At 34.5% G+C, this 19,857-nt stretch overlaps 2 protein-coding genes across 6 annotated transcripts; both read left to right on the forward strand.

The window, feature by feature from the left end:
- The first annotated feature begins 52 nt into the window (after positions 1 to 52).
- On the forward strand, positions 53 to 4,398 carry LOC144854332 (snurportin-1-like). Of its 3 annotated transcripts, none has more exons than XM_078712279.1 (8): positions 53 to 100; positions 543 to 708; positions 1,110 to 1,239; positions 1,523 to 1,627; positions 2,094 to 2,190; positions 2,761 to 2,936; positions 3,319 to 3,399; positions 3,598 to 4,397. In XM_078712279.1, exons 2-8 carry the CDS (start codon positions 548 to 550, stop codon positions 3,859 to 3,861), a joined length of 1,014 nt encoding a protein of 337 aa, XP_078568405.1. In that variant the 5' UTR covers positions 53 to 100; positions 543 to 547; the 3' UTR covers positions 3,862 to 4,397. The 3 variants fall into 3 exon arrangements, with proteins under 3 accessions (XP_078568405.1, XP_078568404.1, XP_078568403.1); XM_078712278.1 differs by having other exon boundaries at positions 66 to 223; positions 510 to 708; positions 3,598 to 4,398; XM_078712277.1 differs by having other exon boundaries at positions 66 to 223.
- Positions 4,399 to 6,206: 1,808 nt separating this feature from the next.
- LOC144854391 (regulator of G-protein signaling 9-binding protein-like) lies at positions 6,207 to 15,441 on the forward strand. Of its 3 annotated transcripts, none has more exons than XM_078712336.1 (7): positions 6,207 to 6,709; positions 8,377 to 9,075; positions 10,198 to 10,364; positions 10,830 to 10,948; positions 12,907 to 13,078; positions 13,499 to 13,563; positions 13,911 to 15,441. In XM_078712336.1, the coding sequence occupies exons 2-7, from the start codon at positions 8,926 to 8,928 to the stop codon at positions 14,006 to 14,008; spliced, it is 771 nt and encodes a 256-aa protein (XP_078568462.1). In that variant the 5' UTR covers positions 6,207 to 6,709; positions 8,377 to 8,925; the 3' UTR covers positions 14,009 to 15,441. The 3 variants fall into 3 exon arrangements, with proteins under 3 accessions (XP_078568462.1, XP_078568463.1, XP_078568464.1); XM_078712337.1 differs by having other exon boundaries at positions 6,207 to 6,602; XM_078712338.1 differs by having other exon boundaries at positions 6,208 to 6,709; positions 12,931 to 13,078.
- The last annotated feature ends 4,416 nt before the right edge of the window (positions 15,442 to 19,857 follow it).

Consider the following 19,857-nt stretch of genomic DNA (forward strand, 5'->3'; position numbering starts at 1 on the left):
ATATAAATGGACGGGGTCGCAGTACAGGATATGGTTGACTGACTCACCACGTTCCTGGATCGTCCTCGTCGTCAACATGTGGAGAAAGTGAAAGAAGAAGGTCGCATCAAAGAGTATTAATATTATAATATCAGAATTTATATTCTTTGGTCGCATTCACTGTGTAGTGAATTAAGGGGATGATAAGGGTTGCTTGAATATCATTGAACTAGGCTAGGCCTATGTAAGTAGACATATGCCCACACTCCACAGTTAATTTAAGTGTCTGTATATAGAGTGTAGTAGTACAATATTAATTATGATGTGTATATATATATATATACACCAGGTGGTCTGAATTTATTTATATATATATATAGGCCTATATCAGATGATATCAGACTAGTGGTGTCACACACAGTTAGGAACATCTTCTCTCTAGTATATTTTGTATTTTATGTTTTTGTATCTGAAAATTAATGAATTCAAATTAATGCTGTGCAGTTTCTCACCTTCCCCCTTTTTTTCAGAAACTGACGTTTTCAATATATTTGTTAACACAGACAACATGGAGGATTTGGCAGAACAACTCGCTACATCATTTTCTGTAACAAAATCAGACAACACAACTGCAGCATCGCATCCAAGACTTGCGCAGTATAAAAGCAAAGAAGACCGCTCCGGATTGCAGGAAGAACGTCGTAGAAGCAGACTACAGAATCAAAAACAGTAATCAGTTGCACCAATATCTGTATTGTAACTGTGTCACATGACATACTGTAGTGTGGGAAGGGCCCGGGTAATAATCACATGCTATGTGCACTGACACAGTGTATCTTACTTGAATTGTGTAATGAGTAATTTCCGTCAATAACAGTATTCACATCTCCTTACTACAAAAGCACTGGACAAGAGGATTCACCAATTTTTTTTATATTTTTTTTTTATGTTTAGTTTCAAGTGTTAAGAAGTTCTTAAATGAAGGACTGAGGCTTATTTAGCACAATGCATGGTTTAATTGACATTTACAGAATTAGGACTGTGGTAGATCTATGTGATAGTTCTGCTAGAGGACCTCAGACACGATACTTAATCCTTTATACTTTAATCTCTACTATTCATTTCTTCAGAAAGAGATTAGATTTTGCAAATTATGCCAGAAGATTAGCTGAAAATGACTGGGAAGAGGAGGAACCTGATGATAGCGAGGAGATGGATACGTTAGAGGAGCGGAAACATAAAAATTATTATGCAAATCAGGTAAGACCGTGTCGGGTAATATACAGGTTTGATGATCAAATAAATTGTAATTTAGATTTTTTTTTTTTTTAAGTTTTTTTTTTTTTAACTCATTAAAAATATAGTGCCCTCTAAAATACAAACTCTTCCTGAAACCGCCAGTGATTTTGTATTTATTTTATTTTTTCTCTAGTTTTAAATGTATTGTAGTATTATCACTCAAATAGATATATAATATTTGTTAGTGTTTTAGTCAACAAATCTAAGGTCTTCTAAAATATTTTGAAGTATGCTGTGTTTATAGTTGATGCTTTCAGAATGGTTAGTGGATGTACCATCAGATTTTGAGCAAGAATGGCTTATGGTGTTTTGTCCAACTGGTAAAAGAAACTTAGTAGTAGCGTCAAAGGTATGTATAGTATTGTAATATATTGTGATATATATTTGAATTTGTTATTTATTTATACTGGGTAACCTCTTCAGTCTAAGACTGGGGTCTCCTAAAGGGCCCAGTTATGATCAATGGCTGTGATGTACTACCCTACTCGTCTCGAAAGATGTACTAGGTTCTATAAAGTGCACATGAGCTTCTGCTAGATGTGTACACTGGACCTACGGTTTATAGTCCTTATCCTAGAATACTTGTTCTACCACCAGAACCATAGAGTGAGTGAGACTTGAACCATTGCCGATGTTATGGCTATGGATTACAGTTCCACTGTCTTAACCACCACTCTGGTTAAATTTATATATAATATGACTGGGTATTCTTCAAAAGCTAATGAGAGTGCTTGAAAAATGAAATATATCACAATGTAATTGAAATTTAATTTTTATTTTCTACTGTATAAAAAGGAATGATTATATCTGTACAGGGAAGGACAGCGGCTTATACCAAAAGTGGATATTGTATCAAAAGATTCCATTCTAATCTTCCGGGTGGAAATCGGTCGTCAAGTCGAACAATATCTCGTAAGAAAATAGCAATATGCATTATAATATTTTTCTTTTTAATAGAAATAAAACCTTTGTATTTAAAAAAAAAACTATTGTAATGTTAATGATAGTGTGAGAGATGACACAATGGAATGCAAAGTGTGCGTTCAAGCATGTGTTGTGTCTGTGTCAAAATAATTTATCATATTTTGTCATAAAAGATAGATATTTCAACAGGGTAGGGGGCTGCAACCTTTACATGACCTTTGACATTCAAGATGGATGGGCTGCATTAATTAGATAAAAGTTTACTTAGAACAGTAGGTGTGTTAAAAAAACAAATTAAATGTTTGTATTCATTGAATGGAATAATATTTGTTGAATGTTTTCCCTATTCAACTCATAAGCATTAATTATATGTATATTATATTGTGCTAATAAATATATAAATATATATAAATTTTGATTTAGCTTTTCGGTTTTATTTTGTATCTCCATTGAGATCGAGCCACTGATACTCACAGCATTGTCATTTTTTTCAGTAATTTGCCTTTGGATTTATATTGTGCTAATATCAATCATTTTTATTAACCACAATTATTTTAGAATACACTATACTGGACTGTGTATATGATGAAGTGTCAAAGACATACTATATTTTAGATGTGATGTGTTGGGGTGGCCATCCAGTGTATGATTGCGACACAGAGTTCCGTTTCTATTGGTTACAGTGTAAGATACATGAGAATGCAGAAGTTACAAAAGTCTCTAAACTCAACCCTGTAGGTTGTTTTAAGTTTTCGTATTTCAAGAAAATAATTTCTTAATAAATGTAAATTACAAATTGCATCATAGCTTTGTCAAAACATAATTTGAATATGTAATATACAGTATATATTTCTTAAGCTCTGTCTATCAAACTATCAAACTTTATGTGACAACAAAATGTGATATTCCCATATATGGACATGATGATGTAATATCACTACCATATTTGAACATATCACTACCATATTTGGGCACATCAAACTAGTTTGAAAGTGTAGACAGAGCTTTACAATAAAGAGATATGTTAGAAATTTAAAGCATTTTATTAGTATTGAACATTCAGTGTTTGGGTATCAGTAGTTTAACTAGTTTAATTAAACTTTTTTTTTTACTTAGATCAAATTTGAAGCTCTACCATACTATGTGTGCGAGAAAACCAACTTACAGGAAGTATTGGCCAACCCAATGCCATTTCAGGTATGGCTTTTAATCAACTTTTTAGCAATCATAATGAACACCAGTACAAAAAGATCTAAATCAAATGTACACTACATTACTACTAACTGTGCACCACACTTGTATATAAAAACAACAGTGGCTGATGAAAGTTGAGGGCAGTAAACTCAATTAATCTCTGGTTTTTACACAGAATGATTTTGTTATTTTCATATTTAGACAAAGCTTGATGGTTTACTGTTTTATCATAAGAAGACCCACTACACTTTTGGCAGCACACCACTTGTGGGATGGTTGAAAGCGTGGATGGTGCCTGAAATTATTAACGTACCTGTGCCAGAATCCATCATGGCTTCCAAACCGCCAGGTGCCAAGTTCAGACCCCCATCGCAGTCGATGGATACATCAAGTACTGTAGAAATAGACACGAAGAAGGAAGAACAGCAAAATGTTGCAATAATGGAAAAAGAAGAGATTAGTTGATTTAACTGTGTTTCAGTTGACATCTCTCTCGCTTAAATTCTTTCCGCAATCCACCATATCTTTGCAGAATCTTTCTCATGTTTTAAGGATACCATAGATCCACAGCAGTTAATGAAAGAGAGAGATTACCTGGATTGGATTTTTATCATATTATTAAATATTTCAAACAGAAATATTAAGAGACTGAAATAGTATATCTGTCTTTTTTTGCTGCAATCCACTGTTGAGAAAAAAATATCTTTTAACTTGTTATCTGTTTGTTTGTATATATGGGTCCCCTGGGAGAAAAACCTTTAAATGAAGAGGACTCCCAGTATAAAAAAGAAACAATGTTTTTTATTGAGTATGAAAAAAATTTACCATTTACCAGAAAAAAACAATTGTCTGTTGGACAACATGTTTTGCTTAAATTTAAGTGAAATATTTATTTTTGTTTCAACTTTTTTTTGTGACAATGAAGAATTGTTAATGTTTTGGGGGCAATACATCTTTACATCCAAGTGTGTTCATTGTATTCATTTATTATTTAATTCATTATGGTTAGAAATTTATATTTCAAAGAAGTTGTAATATATAGTATTTTAATATGAATAAAATTACAATAAAAATAAGTTAATGTTTGAGTGAGACTATATATAAAGCTTTTTCTACACTATCAAACTTTATGGGACAAAACATGTGATGTGCCCATATATGGACATGATGATGTCATATCACTACGATCTTTGGGCATATCACTACCATATTTGGGCATACTATTTTGTGATAGTGTAGACAGAGCTTAACGAAGAGAGTTGACTATATTAAAGGTTAAATAACTTTGAGGACGTTGGCCCAGATATATTCTTCACGAAGTAGAATCTAACCACAACTAGCTGAGTGCCTTCTCAAGATGTGTGGTGGAAAGGGGGACGTATAATTCTGTGAACCCCAAACACAGTTGTTCGCATAGCTTTAACTCTATTCCACCACGAATAGCGTGTGTCTGTTAGCAGGATTACTCAAACAGTTGAAAATACAGATGTGGTCAAGGACCACTCCATTCAATTTTGGAGGCAATCTGGACCAGGGTTCCAATTCTGGACCACTTTTAGTATTATTTTCAGACCTGCTAGTGTTAGAAGATAGGAGATAATTTTCATAAGCCGGCGAGGAGTCTTAAAGTAACAAGTAAACTGAAATTGCATTTTATCGAGAACTACTTGTCCAAAAAACTTTTCATTTTCATTTTTGTACAAGAGGCAATAGGTATAATTTGTGATTTGTAATTTTAAAATATAACTTGATTTAATGTGCAGGTTATTTATACGACTAGGTTTTAAAAACCTATTTCTTTTCAAATTCACTCTTTGTTTTTAGCGTTGCTGTTCTATTGCTAGTCAATTGAAACTATTGTTAGTTGAAAGGCTGGTTACATAACCATTCCACCAAATTTGCATACACATGATTGTAGTGAAATTAGCCTAATCACAAACAGCATTAATTAAGACACAAGAATAAAAATAAAAAAATCCGGTGAAATCTTATGTAAGATAATTTTACAGTAGGCGGAGGTATGCACTCTCGGAGTGTCATGTTTTGTAGACTACTTGCGGAAACTTTCCATACAGCGGTAAGTATTTGAACCTAACGTTTAACACACAAATTGTTTGCGGACTTGAAGAAACCTCTCCTAACTCTACTTCAAGAGATATTAATACGTGATCCTGAACATTGGACATGAACAAACCTTCTCTGACATGTTAAACAATTGAGTAAAGTACGAAATAACTGAAGAAATCTTCAAAAACATTTAGACGTAAGGACGCAACCATTTTTAAAGAAGACCGTATTTTGTGAACCCGAAATAAATTTGAGAGATCAATTAACTTAGGGTTCTAGATTGTATAAAGAACCATTAGGTGCCGTATGCTACAGTAAGTGTTTTCCTCTTGACAGAAATTTAAAATGTTCAATTATTTCTGCGTCCTGAAACCTTATTAACGATAAATCTGGCGATAAATTAATTATTATTCAGGATGGTTTCCAAAAAAATCATACTTCAAAATCATCCTCAATGGTATTTTATAATTATTCGATTCACAACATTTCGTGGAATCAACTAGAAATTGTAATTTTGTCTATATTTCATTTCATCAGACTTCTTTCACAGACAACCTTCATAGTGCAAATCATTTGCTGATTCACCAATCACAAAAAGTATATACATATATGATTATCGGCTGATGTTACGGAATACAATTATTATATAAAAATATCGAAATTACTGCGCAGGCGCACGTTCCTATGTGCCTCATAATTACAATGTATAATTCTATAATAAAATGGCGAAATTAGACGTGTCTTCATTCAAATCAGTGCTTAATGTGTACAATGTAGTTGTTTTGTGCGTGTTAATTGTCGACAGTGAGATCGTCAATTTGGACGGCGTATGCCGACCTCGCTAGTTTAACAATTATGTGTTAGAATGGATGGATTGCTTGGTTACTAGTATGTTAATGAGGTGATCCGAGCAATGACTGTACGACTGCTGTTTCTACATATACATTGACGCTGGGAAAAGTCTACAACGAGAATGACCGCGATATTACATCAGCGTATAATCACTTGATATTTTCAACGTTATAAATAAAATATTAATTGTCATCAGTATTAATATTTGGAGGAATAATAATTACACAAATATAAGGAATATAAATGATGACGATGATGCGGTTGGCCGGATAATACATTGCGATAAGGTAGGAGGAAGATGAGGAGAAGGAGACGGTAATAAAAAGAGAAACGGTTGCTCAATCTCGTTCAAATAATATATCAGTTCTCCAGTTGATGTACTTGAATATATAATGTAGGATATATTGATAACATTTGCAGCAAACCATTGACGTGCTGTATGTACTATTAAACGTCGATTTCATTAATTATTTCTACAATTATTATATTATTATATAAATGATTTTATTTACTTTCTTTCACTTGCATTGTTAAAAATAATTACCTTTATTTATATCATTATGTTAGACGACCTATTATTTTAAGTGTATCATTATTTGCATTGATTTCATTCTCAACCCTAATCATCGTGACTATTATGGCATTCATCTTCTTCTAATCTCGATATTCATTTTCGGCGTGTCACAGGGTAAATGTATTAATATTTGTCCTCAAACTGAGAAAATAATTGTAATAATAATAATTGTTGTTCTTATCAATTTCTTCTTTGCCAATTTTTATTCGGTGGAGTTTCAACTAAAAGTAAAAGCGCTCGAAGCCGTATTATTATCAACATTTGAAAGTGCGCGCGCGTTCTTTGTTGTGTGACACAGGCGAGTACGCATTTTACGCATGCTAACGTTTCTAGACGCGCACAGAATGACTTTTAAACTCGACAGCTGCTAGTAGTCGCGTAGATTGGGACATGCCGGAGCGTGTTCACATTGAGAGGCCAATGTGAATATTTAGAAACCTAGGCACATTTTGGCTAGGGTGCCGGGCCAATATGCACGTAGAGTTCAGATATGCGGCGTTTCTCTGCCAGAGAAAAACCTACAAAACCTGTGTTATACACACACTGAATAGACCAACGGTAATTGCTATGGTCCTCGTCATCATAACCGTTTATCATAGAATTTAATTATGCAATCGATTTTATTCAGTTGTTCACTGTAAGCCTGCGTTCATATTAAGAACCACAACAGCATCAGATAGACATCATCGTTCTCTTGTAGCTGTAGGCCTAATATTCAATAAAATAATTCTTTTTCTTGAATTATCATTGTAATTAAGTGAATAATAGTAACAGACTATAGCGACCATTGTGTTTAATGTTAAAAGACAATCTGGTGGATCAGTGAGAATCTTCAATTATTGGCAGCTCAAATTCATCCAAATATGGTAGTGATATGCTTAAATATGGTAGTGATATGACATCATCATGTCCATATATGGGCACAACACATTTTTTGTCACATAAAGTTTGATTTGTTCTTCAGTCAGTACAATGGTAAAAGTGTTTATCTTTGGTCACTAATTAATTAACGATTAATTTAGAACACAGATCGCAGCTTAAGCTTGGTTCCTACTAGGACGTAACGCAAGGAAGTATACGCAACGCAAGCGTTTTAACCAATTACAAGCGACTGTTCGAATAATCCATCGCTCGTGATTGGTCAAATCACTTGCGTTGCGTTACGTCCTTGTGTTTTTTTTTGTTTTTTTAAACCATATTTAATGAGGGTGATCCATCCAGCTATTGCTGATCATTAGGGACCCTCACAAGATGCTCTACATAAACAAAGTCTTATTACAAGTCTTTGGGAGTGGAGTAATTTGGTCCTTAGAAAAAATCCTGACGTGTTGCGTCTCTAGTGGGAACCACGCATTATGTAGCTATGTATAGTTATTCCAACATTTCTGATGTAAAAAACAAAACAAAAATATAACTATAACCGAATTGATTTTATTTTTAAAAATGTCACAGGCTTAAATAAAAATATTCTACCTTTTATTTTTCAGATAATTGTTTCAAGCTAGATAGTAAACATTTATTATGGATATACTCGATGTGTAATTTAAGTACACGGGGAAGGTTACTTAACCCACTGGCCTTAATTATGATGGAAACTACCTGGCGAAGACTTACTTACTAAGAACATCTGCGGGTGCAAATAAATTACTACAAATATTGATGTATATGACGTAGTATATACTAGCATAGGCAAAATCAACGGTTCATTTTTCTCTCTCGATACGACAATTTCAGAGGAATTGTATATAAGCTATCGTAGTATTTGCTAAAGATATGGAAAAGGGCCACGACTTTTATTATCCAATGCTAAAACACGACCGATTTCTAGATTATTTGACTCAGCCTGAATGCGATGAGGAGACGTACAATTAGAATTTCTAGAATACATTGATTGACACTCAGTTGGAGCCTATGCCCAAAACGTCTTATCATTTGCCATTGCAATTGGTTGGATAGTTTTATAGAACTGATATTGAAAAAAAGTGATCGCCACGTCGCGAATTATCACCGTGGATGTACGAGTGTAGTAGTCTTGAATGAGTAAAAGTAAGAACGGGCGATGCCGTAGTAGGCAATCGCTACGGTCGTCCATCAGTCGCTCCAGAGGATCGCACTACGATTTTACAACCACCGATGAAATTAACTACGGAAGCTCACTTCATATATATGTTGATGAATGTGAAAAGGTAAGTACCGTTTGTTTATATTTGTTTACATTAGTTAATCTTGTGATATTGACTATACCTATATGTATACCAATCAATCAACAAAACAGATTCATTCATTGACCGTCGATATACTCCAGTGGCGTAACGCAGAGGCCTGAGGAATCCCAAGTGGCCCTCCAACGCTGGAGGCATCTGGTGTTTTTTAGCCTTTTTCGACGTATTTGAATGCCTGTTTTTTCCTCTGGACACTGCTCAGGGGCCCCCATTACGCCACCGATACTGTATGATACTCGATACTGTCGCCAGACACTGGCGTGTCCAATATATTACTGGTTAAAGTTTCTCCTACCATTGCTCTGGTTTTTTTAAGACTATGTCCTGTTACCGATCAATATTCATAGAATAAGCAATTCAGGTAAATATTAATATAGGCTATACGGGAATTTTGTCGAAAACATGAATTTCCGAGAGGACCACTGAATCTCTGTTACTTCGAAAATCATTTTACCATCCGTAGAGTAACATGCGAGTGTATGTCGTCATGATCAGGAATGGGAATCTTGCTTTTCTCAAAACCATCAACGGAAAAGAGAAACTTTATATTAAGGCAGGCATTATCATGATCGACTGTACAAATAATAACTACCTGGTTTCTTGTTAGCTCTCAAAGTGCTAGAAAAATCAAAATCGATACATGCACTACGCTTACACAATCATGTAACGTATATGGTGTAGATGTGTGCTGAATATTGGAATTACTGCAAGCATAATCATAATTTGGGGATTTCATACAGTACCCCTAATAAATATTTTTGCACATGTGGCGTTTCATACGTATACTACTTGAGCTTGTAAACTCAGACAAAAATCGAAACGTCGACTGGTGGACTAACATAAAAAAGACAAAAAATACAGACTTGGGGAAAGTCTAAGTAACCCCTATCAAACCTCAATGTTTATGTTCAATGTTTACCTCAATGTTTGTAAAACCTGCAATGTGTCCATTTAGGGTTTGGCCAGTATTAAAATATAAAACACCTTTTACTGGAGATTGTCCACTTGCCGAGTGTCCAAACGCATAAACATTTATTTATTTCAATAAGTAAATAAGACTAGTAATATCATTTTTTTATTTTTCAGCTTATACGTGAATTTAATTGTAAGGTAGCGCATTTTCGAGAGAAAGTAATTTCAATTGGTGATACGGAAGATAACCACGAACATAGAGAGGATGTAAACAAGGCAAGACTAAAGTGCTTTGAGGCAGCCAAATCGGCCAAAGGAAGATTATCACCACATCTAAAAGGGTTCGTAAAGGAACACTTATTTATTTTTATTTTTTTCATATACATTTTATTGTTTGTTAGGCAGGATAGTCAGATGCTCACATCACTATGAATAAATAGCTAGCTTGGCTTGACAAGTTAGTGAAACAGTGCGGTGATGTGAGATTCCGTTTTCGGACTTTTTTCTGTTGTCTTGGTCAATTTATTCGGTTTTCGTGGCTACATCAACATTTTCATTTTCACACTTGTGTTAAACAGGGCATAGAGACTATTTGTATTTTGCGCTATATACATTTAACACCATTACCATTACCATTATTATATTGTCTGTAATGTTGTGTCGGGGTGGAGCTGAATTTGGGGGTGGAGAGGATGGGGTTACACCCTCTCTCCATGATATGTTTAATAGTCTGTATGAGGTGGATTAAGAAGAGTGGGATTGCCAAGTCTGAAAAGGGTTCTTTTGCTTAATTTCTTGAAATTTAGGACAAATACAAGACCAGAATTCCGTAGGTTAGTAATTCAACTTAGCGGCTGTATGGAACTGATGATAGCAGAAATGAGAAAATCTAGAAGTTTAATGGCAGCTTTTCCCCTTAATAAAGGTAAGCTCGAAATAATAATTTTTATAGCACACCGTACTAAAATAGGTTCTTGTCATTTGATTGGACGATTGCGGGTCACATGATATATCATAAAACAAATAATGAATGTTTCATATTCGTGAAATGGTAAAAATAATTTCATGAGGTGAAAGATACAATTTGTTATATTTTCATCTCATGAAATTATTTGTACCATTTCACACATAAACATTGATTATTTCGTATATAGTTTTTATACTATTCCTACTAGTAATCATAGATACAGCATCACATGTGTTTCACATGCAATGCCTGTATCATTTGCCTACACAGATACAGCACTAGAATCGGGTGCTGCTCTGGACTAAAGGTATCAACCATAAGTTGAAATAGACAAAATGACAACCCACATAATCTTCAATTATAAATACTTATATCATCATCTTTGTCGTCATCATCTGTAACGCAAGGTTTTATCTTGTCGCAACCTGTGTATATTTATGTTTAGCAAACACATAAAAAAAACCACTGCTTTAAAGTTAGCAATACAGTTGATACGTAATCATACAAAAATGACGTCATCGATTGCGACAAAGCTATCCACATCACGTGATGAGATACGTGCCATTTAGAAAAAAATGCTATGCAGTAATAATCGTAAGTATTGCAGATTATAAGCTAATGCGTCAACAATATTCAACTATTAAAATTAACATAGACACCCTTTATTAAATCTTAAAGCAAAACGCGTTTGACGATACATTCCGTCAGTAAAGCCACGAACGAGAAAAGTTGACGCGTTCTTAGAAAATCAATTTATATCGCACATTTTAAACGCACATATCATAAAATATGTCACTGGTAGGTAATTAATAATTCAATAAGAATCATAATCACGTGATCATAGAAATGGAAGATGATTGGTTAAGATAGTTATCGCATACAGTATACGTTTTTATACGTAATGAATTAGACCTATTTGCTGGCAACCGTTATTCCTCCTTAACTCGTTGTATATAATCGACACAATTATACTATGCACATGCCTGCGAATTTCAATATATAATTTACGGGCACCAGTGTTGATGGCATTATTTGTACTATTATTGCATTATCGTCATATATATCGGTCACAAAACAGTCTGCAGACATTGTCGCGCGTTACTAAATTTGCATATTTCATTACGCGATGCATATTCTTCCACCCGACTACTTTGGATGTATTGCTACAGCACTACAGAGAAACCATGAGTTAAATATATACACGATAAGAAGCACGTTCACCTTACAACTATTTAATGAGAAAGAGTCTTTTCTTAATCGATTTATTTCAAATGTGTTGTATAATGTCACCAAAGACACACCTCCTCAAACGAGACGTTTAACTAATATCAAATTTGAAAACACTCCTGTACAGGTGGTACAAAAACACGTGGACATAGCATTAGACGGGAGTCTACCATTATTTATACGTTTAAAACGTTCTTTAAAACGCTAGAATAAAACGTTTTTCAAACGATTGGATGAGCAGAGGAAAATACTTTTGATTTGATACTTTTTGATTCCAACAATATTTCAACGTTGTATAGTTTTTCAAATAATTTGTTATTGGTATTGACTATAACTATTGACATACACATATTTCGGATATTCTACACAAATAATGTCTAAAGCTCTGGCTACACTATCAAACTAGCTTGACAAAAAAAGTGTGATGTGCCCAAATTTGGTAGTGATATGCTCAAATGGTAATATGACATCATGATGTCCATATATGGGCACATCACATTTTTTGTCACATAAAGTTTGATAGTGTAGACAGAGCTTTAAACAGTCTTTGTCAGCAGTCAGATGAACCTTGGCATTGATCAGGGAGATTTCCCTCCTAGCATTGGTAGCATCTTAAACGACCTCGATGTTGCCTCCATTAGCCCTAGGCTTGTCTTGGTTCAGTTCTTCAACTTTTCTTCTACTTCTAGATGGTAACACCGATCTTCTTCCAGGTACAGTACCACATATTGAAGTTGACAACAACAAGATCTGCAAGTCAAGTAAACGCAACCTACTCTCACCAGAAGACGCAGACTTCACCTCAGGTGGTCACGACAGTACCAGACAAAATGGCTTCGATGACGTAGAAGCTGTCGCAAAGTAAGACGATACGTTTTTATCGGATATATAGGCAAACAAGAGTGTATGCTGAGGAGGGTCATGGGGGAGGAAATGATATATTTTGTTATTAAGCCTTGTCTACACTATCAAACTTTATGTGACAAAAAAATGTAATGTGCCCATATATGGACATGATTATGTCATATCACTTCCATATTTGGGCATATCACTACCATATTTGGGCACATCACACTTTTTTGTCAAACTACTTTGATAGTGTATAGCTTTAGAAACACAATGAATTATTGTTGTCATCCAACTGATCGGTTACAAAATATCGGCATTCTTTTTATTTGGTGAGACTGACGTAAAATATTGTTCAACCTTTCAAACAGCCTTTCATTTGTTTTACTGAATATTATAGATTAAGTAATCAACTACATTTGTTTGTAATTGCAGAGATATTAGAAGTATACAATCATTAATGCGTGAGTTAGAATCGGAGGAAAAACAAATCGTAACAGGTATTTAATACTCATTCACACTATAAACACATCGCAGCAGTACAACACATAATTCATTATATAAAGCTCTGTCTACACTATCACAATTTATGTGACGACAACAAAAATGTGATGTGCCCATATGGTCATGATGATGTCATATCACTACCATATTTGGAAATATCACTATCATTTAGGCAAATCATACTTTTTTGGTCAAACTAGTTTGATAGTGTAGACAGAGCTTTAGATAAACCAGGTCTCATTATGTTTCTATGGACCGGAAGATTCCAAACTGAAAGATTGAATTGAAAAAAGTGATAAATGAATGTGCATAGATTCGGTAATGTTTTGTTATTCAATTTCAGATCAAGAACTTTTTTTAATGGGAAAACCTGTAAAGAAAGGATTCGTGAAACCTTCTCGCTGGTGTTTATGCGCGGCCCGTTGCTGTCAGGTGGAATGATCTCAATAGAATTAGGGAATGACCAACAACACGTTGAAGTAGAGTCCAACATCCGGGATAATATTCAAGACTTTTGTTGGAACTCTATGCGTATACTGTATATTATACTGGAAACCTTTGTTGTGTTTGGACCAAATTGTAATGGAATAATAATAATAATATCTCTATTTGTTTATTCAAATAAATAATATAAAAACTTAGGGGAACACGTATAATACAAGATTGTTTCAAGTTTGCCAAAATACGGAAATCTTCGGATTTATTACAGAGAATATAATTGACGTATTATGTGGATGTAGAAGGTTGACAGCAATGACGACGACCAATAAAAACAACGAAGAAATGATGACGTCACCGACATGAAAACCGAGATGTATTCAGTCATCTTTTTATGCAAAAAAAAAATAGAATTTAGGTATATTCGAATTAATATTATCAATAAGTATGTTGTAATAGTGTAATAGTAAGATTTAATGTGTTCCATTTTAATTGGAATTTTAATTAGGGATTGATTATCATGTATAACCATAGGCCAGTGACGTCAAGGACGCATGCGTATTAATGTTCTATTATTATATGTCTATTATATAATATATACTTATGTACAATTTTACGTATTGTTATTCCATTTTGCATAACTAAAGCGAGTAACCACATTCTACTAATTCGTATGTCTACACTGTAAAAATAGTGTTTAGATCCTGAACACCTATTTTGTACCCACTTTTTCCACACGTTTAGCAAACACGTAGTAACATGTTTAGCGTATTTAAAACCTAAACGTGTTTATAGCTACATGTTGTTTTCCTCCACTCGTTTAGCAGTCAACATGTCACTATTATGTTCTGTCAACATTTAGGTACGTGTTTACTGTGGTGGAAAAAAGCTCTACACACACGAGCTCCACACATGGTAAATTAAACACGTTTAAAACCTAAACGTGTCTTTATATTGCTCCACATGTTTAACAATCAACACGTCACTGATGTGTTGAGTTGGATACAGACTACATGTTTAGAATGTATTTAGAAACATGTTCATATCTAAACATGTTTAAGGCTAAATGTGTGGAAAAAGTGAGTGCAAAATATATGTTTAAGATCTAAACACTATTTTTACAGTGTATTGTAAATTATTATGTAACCATGGAGAGTATTCATTGTATAACCCCACGTGCAATACTCAATGTCAATGTTAATTATTCACCATATTGATAAACCAGCGGCCGAGCATGTTTAATGATACATTTTAAAATGTCCTCTAATCCTTGTCTTTTTTATTTTATATTTCTAGCCATTATCTACGATAGTTTTTCATAAACCCTGACTTTTCAGAAATATCAACAAAATGAAAATGGAGTTTGAACGTGTCCTCCAATCCTTGTCTTTTTTATTTTCATATTTTTAGCTATTATCTCCGATACTTTGTCATAAAACCCTGACTTTTCAGCAATATCAACAAAATGAAAATAGAGTTTGAACGTATCAAAGTATTGTGTTACAAAATACAGAACCAGTCCTCCTTTTGGGACAGCCCTATTTAGGGGACAGTCCTAACAAGGGGACACTTTCCCTATTTTAATGCTACTTCCAACCCCTATTAAAGTACACTTTGTTTGGTCCCTATAATGTGTTATAGGAGTTCTGCTCTATTTTTTGTAAATTCGCCAATAAGTTATAGTCAAATTTTACAAACCAATTCTATATAGTTTTACCGTTTAACTTCTAACTTTAGATTTGATTAATTTACCCATAAATAAGTATTAATGGTTATAGACATAACAAAGTAAAGTAATAATGGAAATATGACGTAATGAAAATTCATCCGAAAATACTCTGTGTTTATTTACGTGAGTCTCTTTTGCAGCATGTTTAATTAATAGATGATATAACTATTTAAGTACCATTTACCTTGACAAGTAGAATAGTATCTAAATATATTACAGTGAAGTATATTATATTTAATATTTTTTTATATTTAATTAAGTATAAAGACAAGTTATGTGAAAGAAAATATATGCGACATATTGAATAAATTGTACGTGTATAATACATAAATATGTATTTACAATATTATATAGTAATAATAATAAACAGCTTATTTCATAGAGTATCATATCATTGACCGCTTATACATTAATTTGCTAGTGATTTGATGACGTCATTAGTTTATCATTTGATAAATATTATTCAACTATAAATTAGCCTGTTAACTCGATCGATGCTATGTTTGTATATAATTATTGTATAGCGAAGTGTATATAATACGCATGAAGTATATTAATTGAATGTATACAAAATATTAGGGTGCATGTGTACGTGCAGGATATGCAAATTATTTAAATTAGCTAATATACATAATAAATAATGCAGGTGCTTAGACAGTTTTTCATACTTGTTACGTCGTAAAATTAGGTCGACAGGGTCTCTTATGTGGATTACGTTTCTTTGACATATTCCGTTTAGATTAAATAATTATAGAAACCAGTAACGTTGGTGTTTGAATTTGATTGAGTCATTGATGTGTAGGCCTATACTTTTTATGTGATATACACACATTGGGGTTTCTTTGTGCTGCACCACATCATTATGTTTCGAAAAAAAACAATAACGTACATCACCAGTCACTCATCCATATTTATTTATTTATTCAACTTTATTTTACAAGGGTAGCTATAAACAGCTGTACTACAGCAGTACCGCTGACTTAAAGAGGCCCTCTTAAAAACAAACAAATACAGACGACATTCAAAGATAAAAATACAAGAGGATTCATAAGTTAAAATTCAACAGATAAAAAATGTTCAAATTCATACATGTATGTATGCGCTCTGTTCCTCTAACAATTGCGTCAGGACTATTCACTAAAGATTGGTTCTCATTGGACGCAACACAACAACATAGGCGCAATGCAGTGCGTAGGTCAATCACAATCATGCAAGCGATATTTCGGATGATCGTTCACGTCGCGCGACTGGTCAAATTACTTGCGGTGCTCGTACATCATGGGCTTTGCATCCCCCCCCCCCCCCCCCCCCGCATCCTAGTAGGAATCTTAAGCGGTCGTGTATGGACCAATACCTTTAACAATGGTATATGCTTGAGGGTAGACAATCATTCGATTGAATCGACGTCCACAAATACGTAATCTTTCATAACCGGCGTGTTCTGTAACTTAAGGGTTATCTTTGGATACAGTTATTCCCTAAATGTAATAATCGGTATAGTAGGGTTAATCGTCTATAATTAGATGTATGATACCGAAAGTACAGAGCCTGGATGGTTATTGAGTTTACCTTGATGGGTGTGTTGCATGCAATATATGGGTTCACTAATTCTACTAGAAATCCAGTTTGTCGTGTAAACATCTACATCCCGGTCGACGGAAATACACAGATAAATACGTAGGTATTTTATAGCCCTTAAACACCGGCATTACAATTAGAGAACTATTAGCCGCAACACAATTATATCATTGACATAATTAAGGTTTACTGCATCTATCAGCCGATTGCCATTATACGCTGCAAAGTAAATAGCTAAAGTAGAACCGTGTTTACTCTTTCGTATCAATTACCTAAGATGCTAAGAAGGCTATTTCTGGAGGAAAACTAAATTCTAAATTACAAGTAAATTCGAGGCCTATAATTATTACATTGATCGCGGATCGTCGACGTATGGTCTCCTTTCATATGTTGTCTGTGACGTAACTTTGTTTATAAAATCCCCTCAAAGTTGTCCTAATTAATTATACGGAGGCTTCTAAAAGGCCCGGTCCGAGTCGGTTCCGAACCCATATGGTCCCCCCGCCCCCTCTACTCCCAGGGACGGATTAGGATGTTGAAAGTGGGGGCGCAACTGTAGAGAGTCCACACTCCATGGTCAGGGCTGAGTTGAGGCGATTTTTAAAATATAACACCTCTAGATGGTCGGAAATGGCACTCTCATGTTATTATAAATGTATTAACAAATTGGTATTTTAAATATGAAACAAAACGTCACCACAGTCATCTGAATTTTAATTTCAGAAAAAAATATATAATTCTCGTTACGTTTAGAAGAGAATTCATATCTCATCGTAGTTTGGTATGCCGTGCGTTGTTATGCAAATGAGTTTGTGCAGGTGTAGTGGGGAAGACGGTCAACACGCCACACTGTTGAATGTTGATGTTGTTGATCTTTACATTATAAGATTATTCAAATCATGTAGGTTCCGGGCGGGAACCTACCCAGTCTTTTAGTTTGCAAAGGAAATTTCGAAAAGAACTCAATATGAAAAGAAGCCCACCCAAGAGTACTAAAAATGAAGGAGCACATGGGCTTCTTTTCAAGGTTTTATTGCAGTCTATTTAATGGAAAATGCCATGCAACTTTGTTTCTGATTTTAAAAAAGGTCCACTTGTTTAGACCTGACATTTACAACCCTCAAAATATCTCACTTTCAAAATCAAAGAAAAACAATATTTATTTTCAATTCCAAAAAAAAAAAAAATATCCGTAGAGGTTCGAACCCAATGCTGAGAGCACTTAAACCTGAGCATTACCCGTTAGGCCACAAAGTAGTACATGACTGAATAGCTGATAATAGTCTATTTATACGTGTATTACGTAATTCATCATTACGTCATAAATAACATATTAACCTTGTTAAAACCAAATGACCAGTTAGCTCAGGCGATTGAGCGTCGTGTTTCGATTCCCACGCTGGTCGGTGGAATAGAGTTAAAGGTATGCGACCAACTGTGTTTGGGGTTCACAGAATTTACGTCCCCCTTTCCACCACACATCTTGAGAAGGCACTAGCAATGCATCTGGTGAAGATGTGGTGGGAACTACCCCAAGGCTGTGGCAGGGCCTTAGTGCTGAGGAGGCAGGGAGAGCACATTTTTTAAAACTTTTTTTTGGCTTTCGCTACATGGTATTTGATCTCGTAATTTTATGTTTAGCGCCCTCAATTTTAATATAAAAAAGGAATTAATTATCTTCGTTACGTGTTTAGGAAAGAATGTCTCACCGTAGTTTGGTATGCCGTTTGTTGTTATGCAAATCAGTTTGTGCAGGTGTATTGGGACGGTACTGTTAGTCATTCGCGGTCAACACGGCACACAGTTAAATTTTGCTGATCTACGTTTTAGACTACCAGTCACCAAGTAAATTGCATCAGACACTTGGCCTTACAATACATTAAAGGGGGGTTCCGGGTTTAAAATGAATAGTAAAAAATGTAAAATATATTTGTTTGTCTCTTGAACGGTAAAAGTTTCAATTTGTATAAGCGCCCAGTGAAGCAGAACGAAGGCTGTGAAATGAGGCCAGATTACAAGTCGATATGACACTGTGTTACAGAATAGGAAATTCGTGAAATGGTCAATCTTCCGACGACTCGTTATCATTAACCATATCAATTACTTTTGTAAAATTATACTTATCTGATGTAATTTTAGTCGGTCTTCCCATTTATAAAGTCAATTTTCTATGAAAATTCATCAAAACAGTGAAAAATTAGATATGTTTGCACTTTACGTTTGCCGATTTTCGCACTGACTTAGGGAAAGTCTTCAAAATCAATGAAGCGTAACGTATACATTCCTGTAGCTGAGCGAGCGAGGAGAGCGAGACGATGATACACGTGCTCTCTCTCATGCCTGGCATCGTCACGTGATAAGTAGATACAGTATACAATACCAAACTGGTCGGGTCGAGTATACCCCGTCTATAATCACAACATGAACGATGTACAGTATTTGATCGAAGGTCGACTCGACCTACCGGAATGGTATCGATAATATAGCTCGAATGAGAGAGTTGGAATATTTTGCTAATTTTAACAAGTGTAGCCTATAGTAAAAG

This window comes from Antedon bifida, chromosome 10, assembly GCF_963402885.1.
Source record: "Antedon bifida chromosome 10, ecAntBifi1.1, whole genome shotgun sequence".
NCBI classification, from domain to species: Eukaryota; Metazoa; Echinodermata; class Crinoidea; order Comatulida; family Antedonidae; genus Antedon; species Antedon bifida.

Coding starts and splice junctions, on each gene's coding strand:
- LOC144854391 (XM_078712336.1), top strand. CDS start 8,926: ATGAGTAAAAGTAAGAACGGGCGATGCCGTAGTAGGCAATCGCTACGG. Junction 10,365..10,829: donor TTATCACCACATCTAAAAGG/GTTCGTAAAGGA, acceptor CTTGAAATTTAG/GACAAATACAAGACCAGAAT. Junction 10,949..12,906: donor AGCTTTTCCCCTTAATAAAG/GTAAGCTCGAAA, acceptor TTCTACTTCTAG/ATGGTAACACCGATCTTCTT.
- LOC144854332 (XM_078712279.1), top strand. CDS start 548: ATGGAGGATTTGGCAGAACAACTCGCTACATCATTTTCTGTAACAAAA. Junction 1,628..2,093: donor ACTTAGTAGTAGCGTCAAAG/GTATGTATAGTA, acceptor ATATCTGTACAG/GGAAGGACAGCGGCTTATAC. Junction 2,191..2,760: donor GTCAAGTCGAACAATATCTC/GTAAGAAAATAG, acceptor CAATTATTTTAG/AATACACTATACTGGACTGT.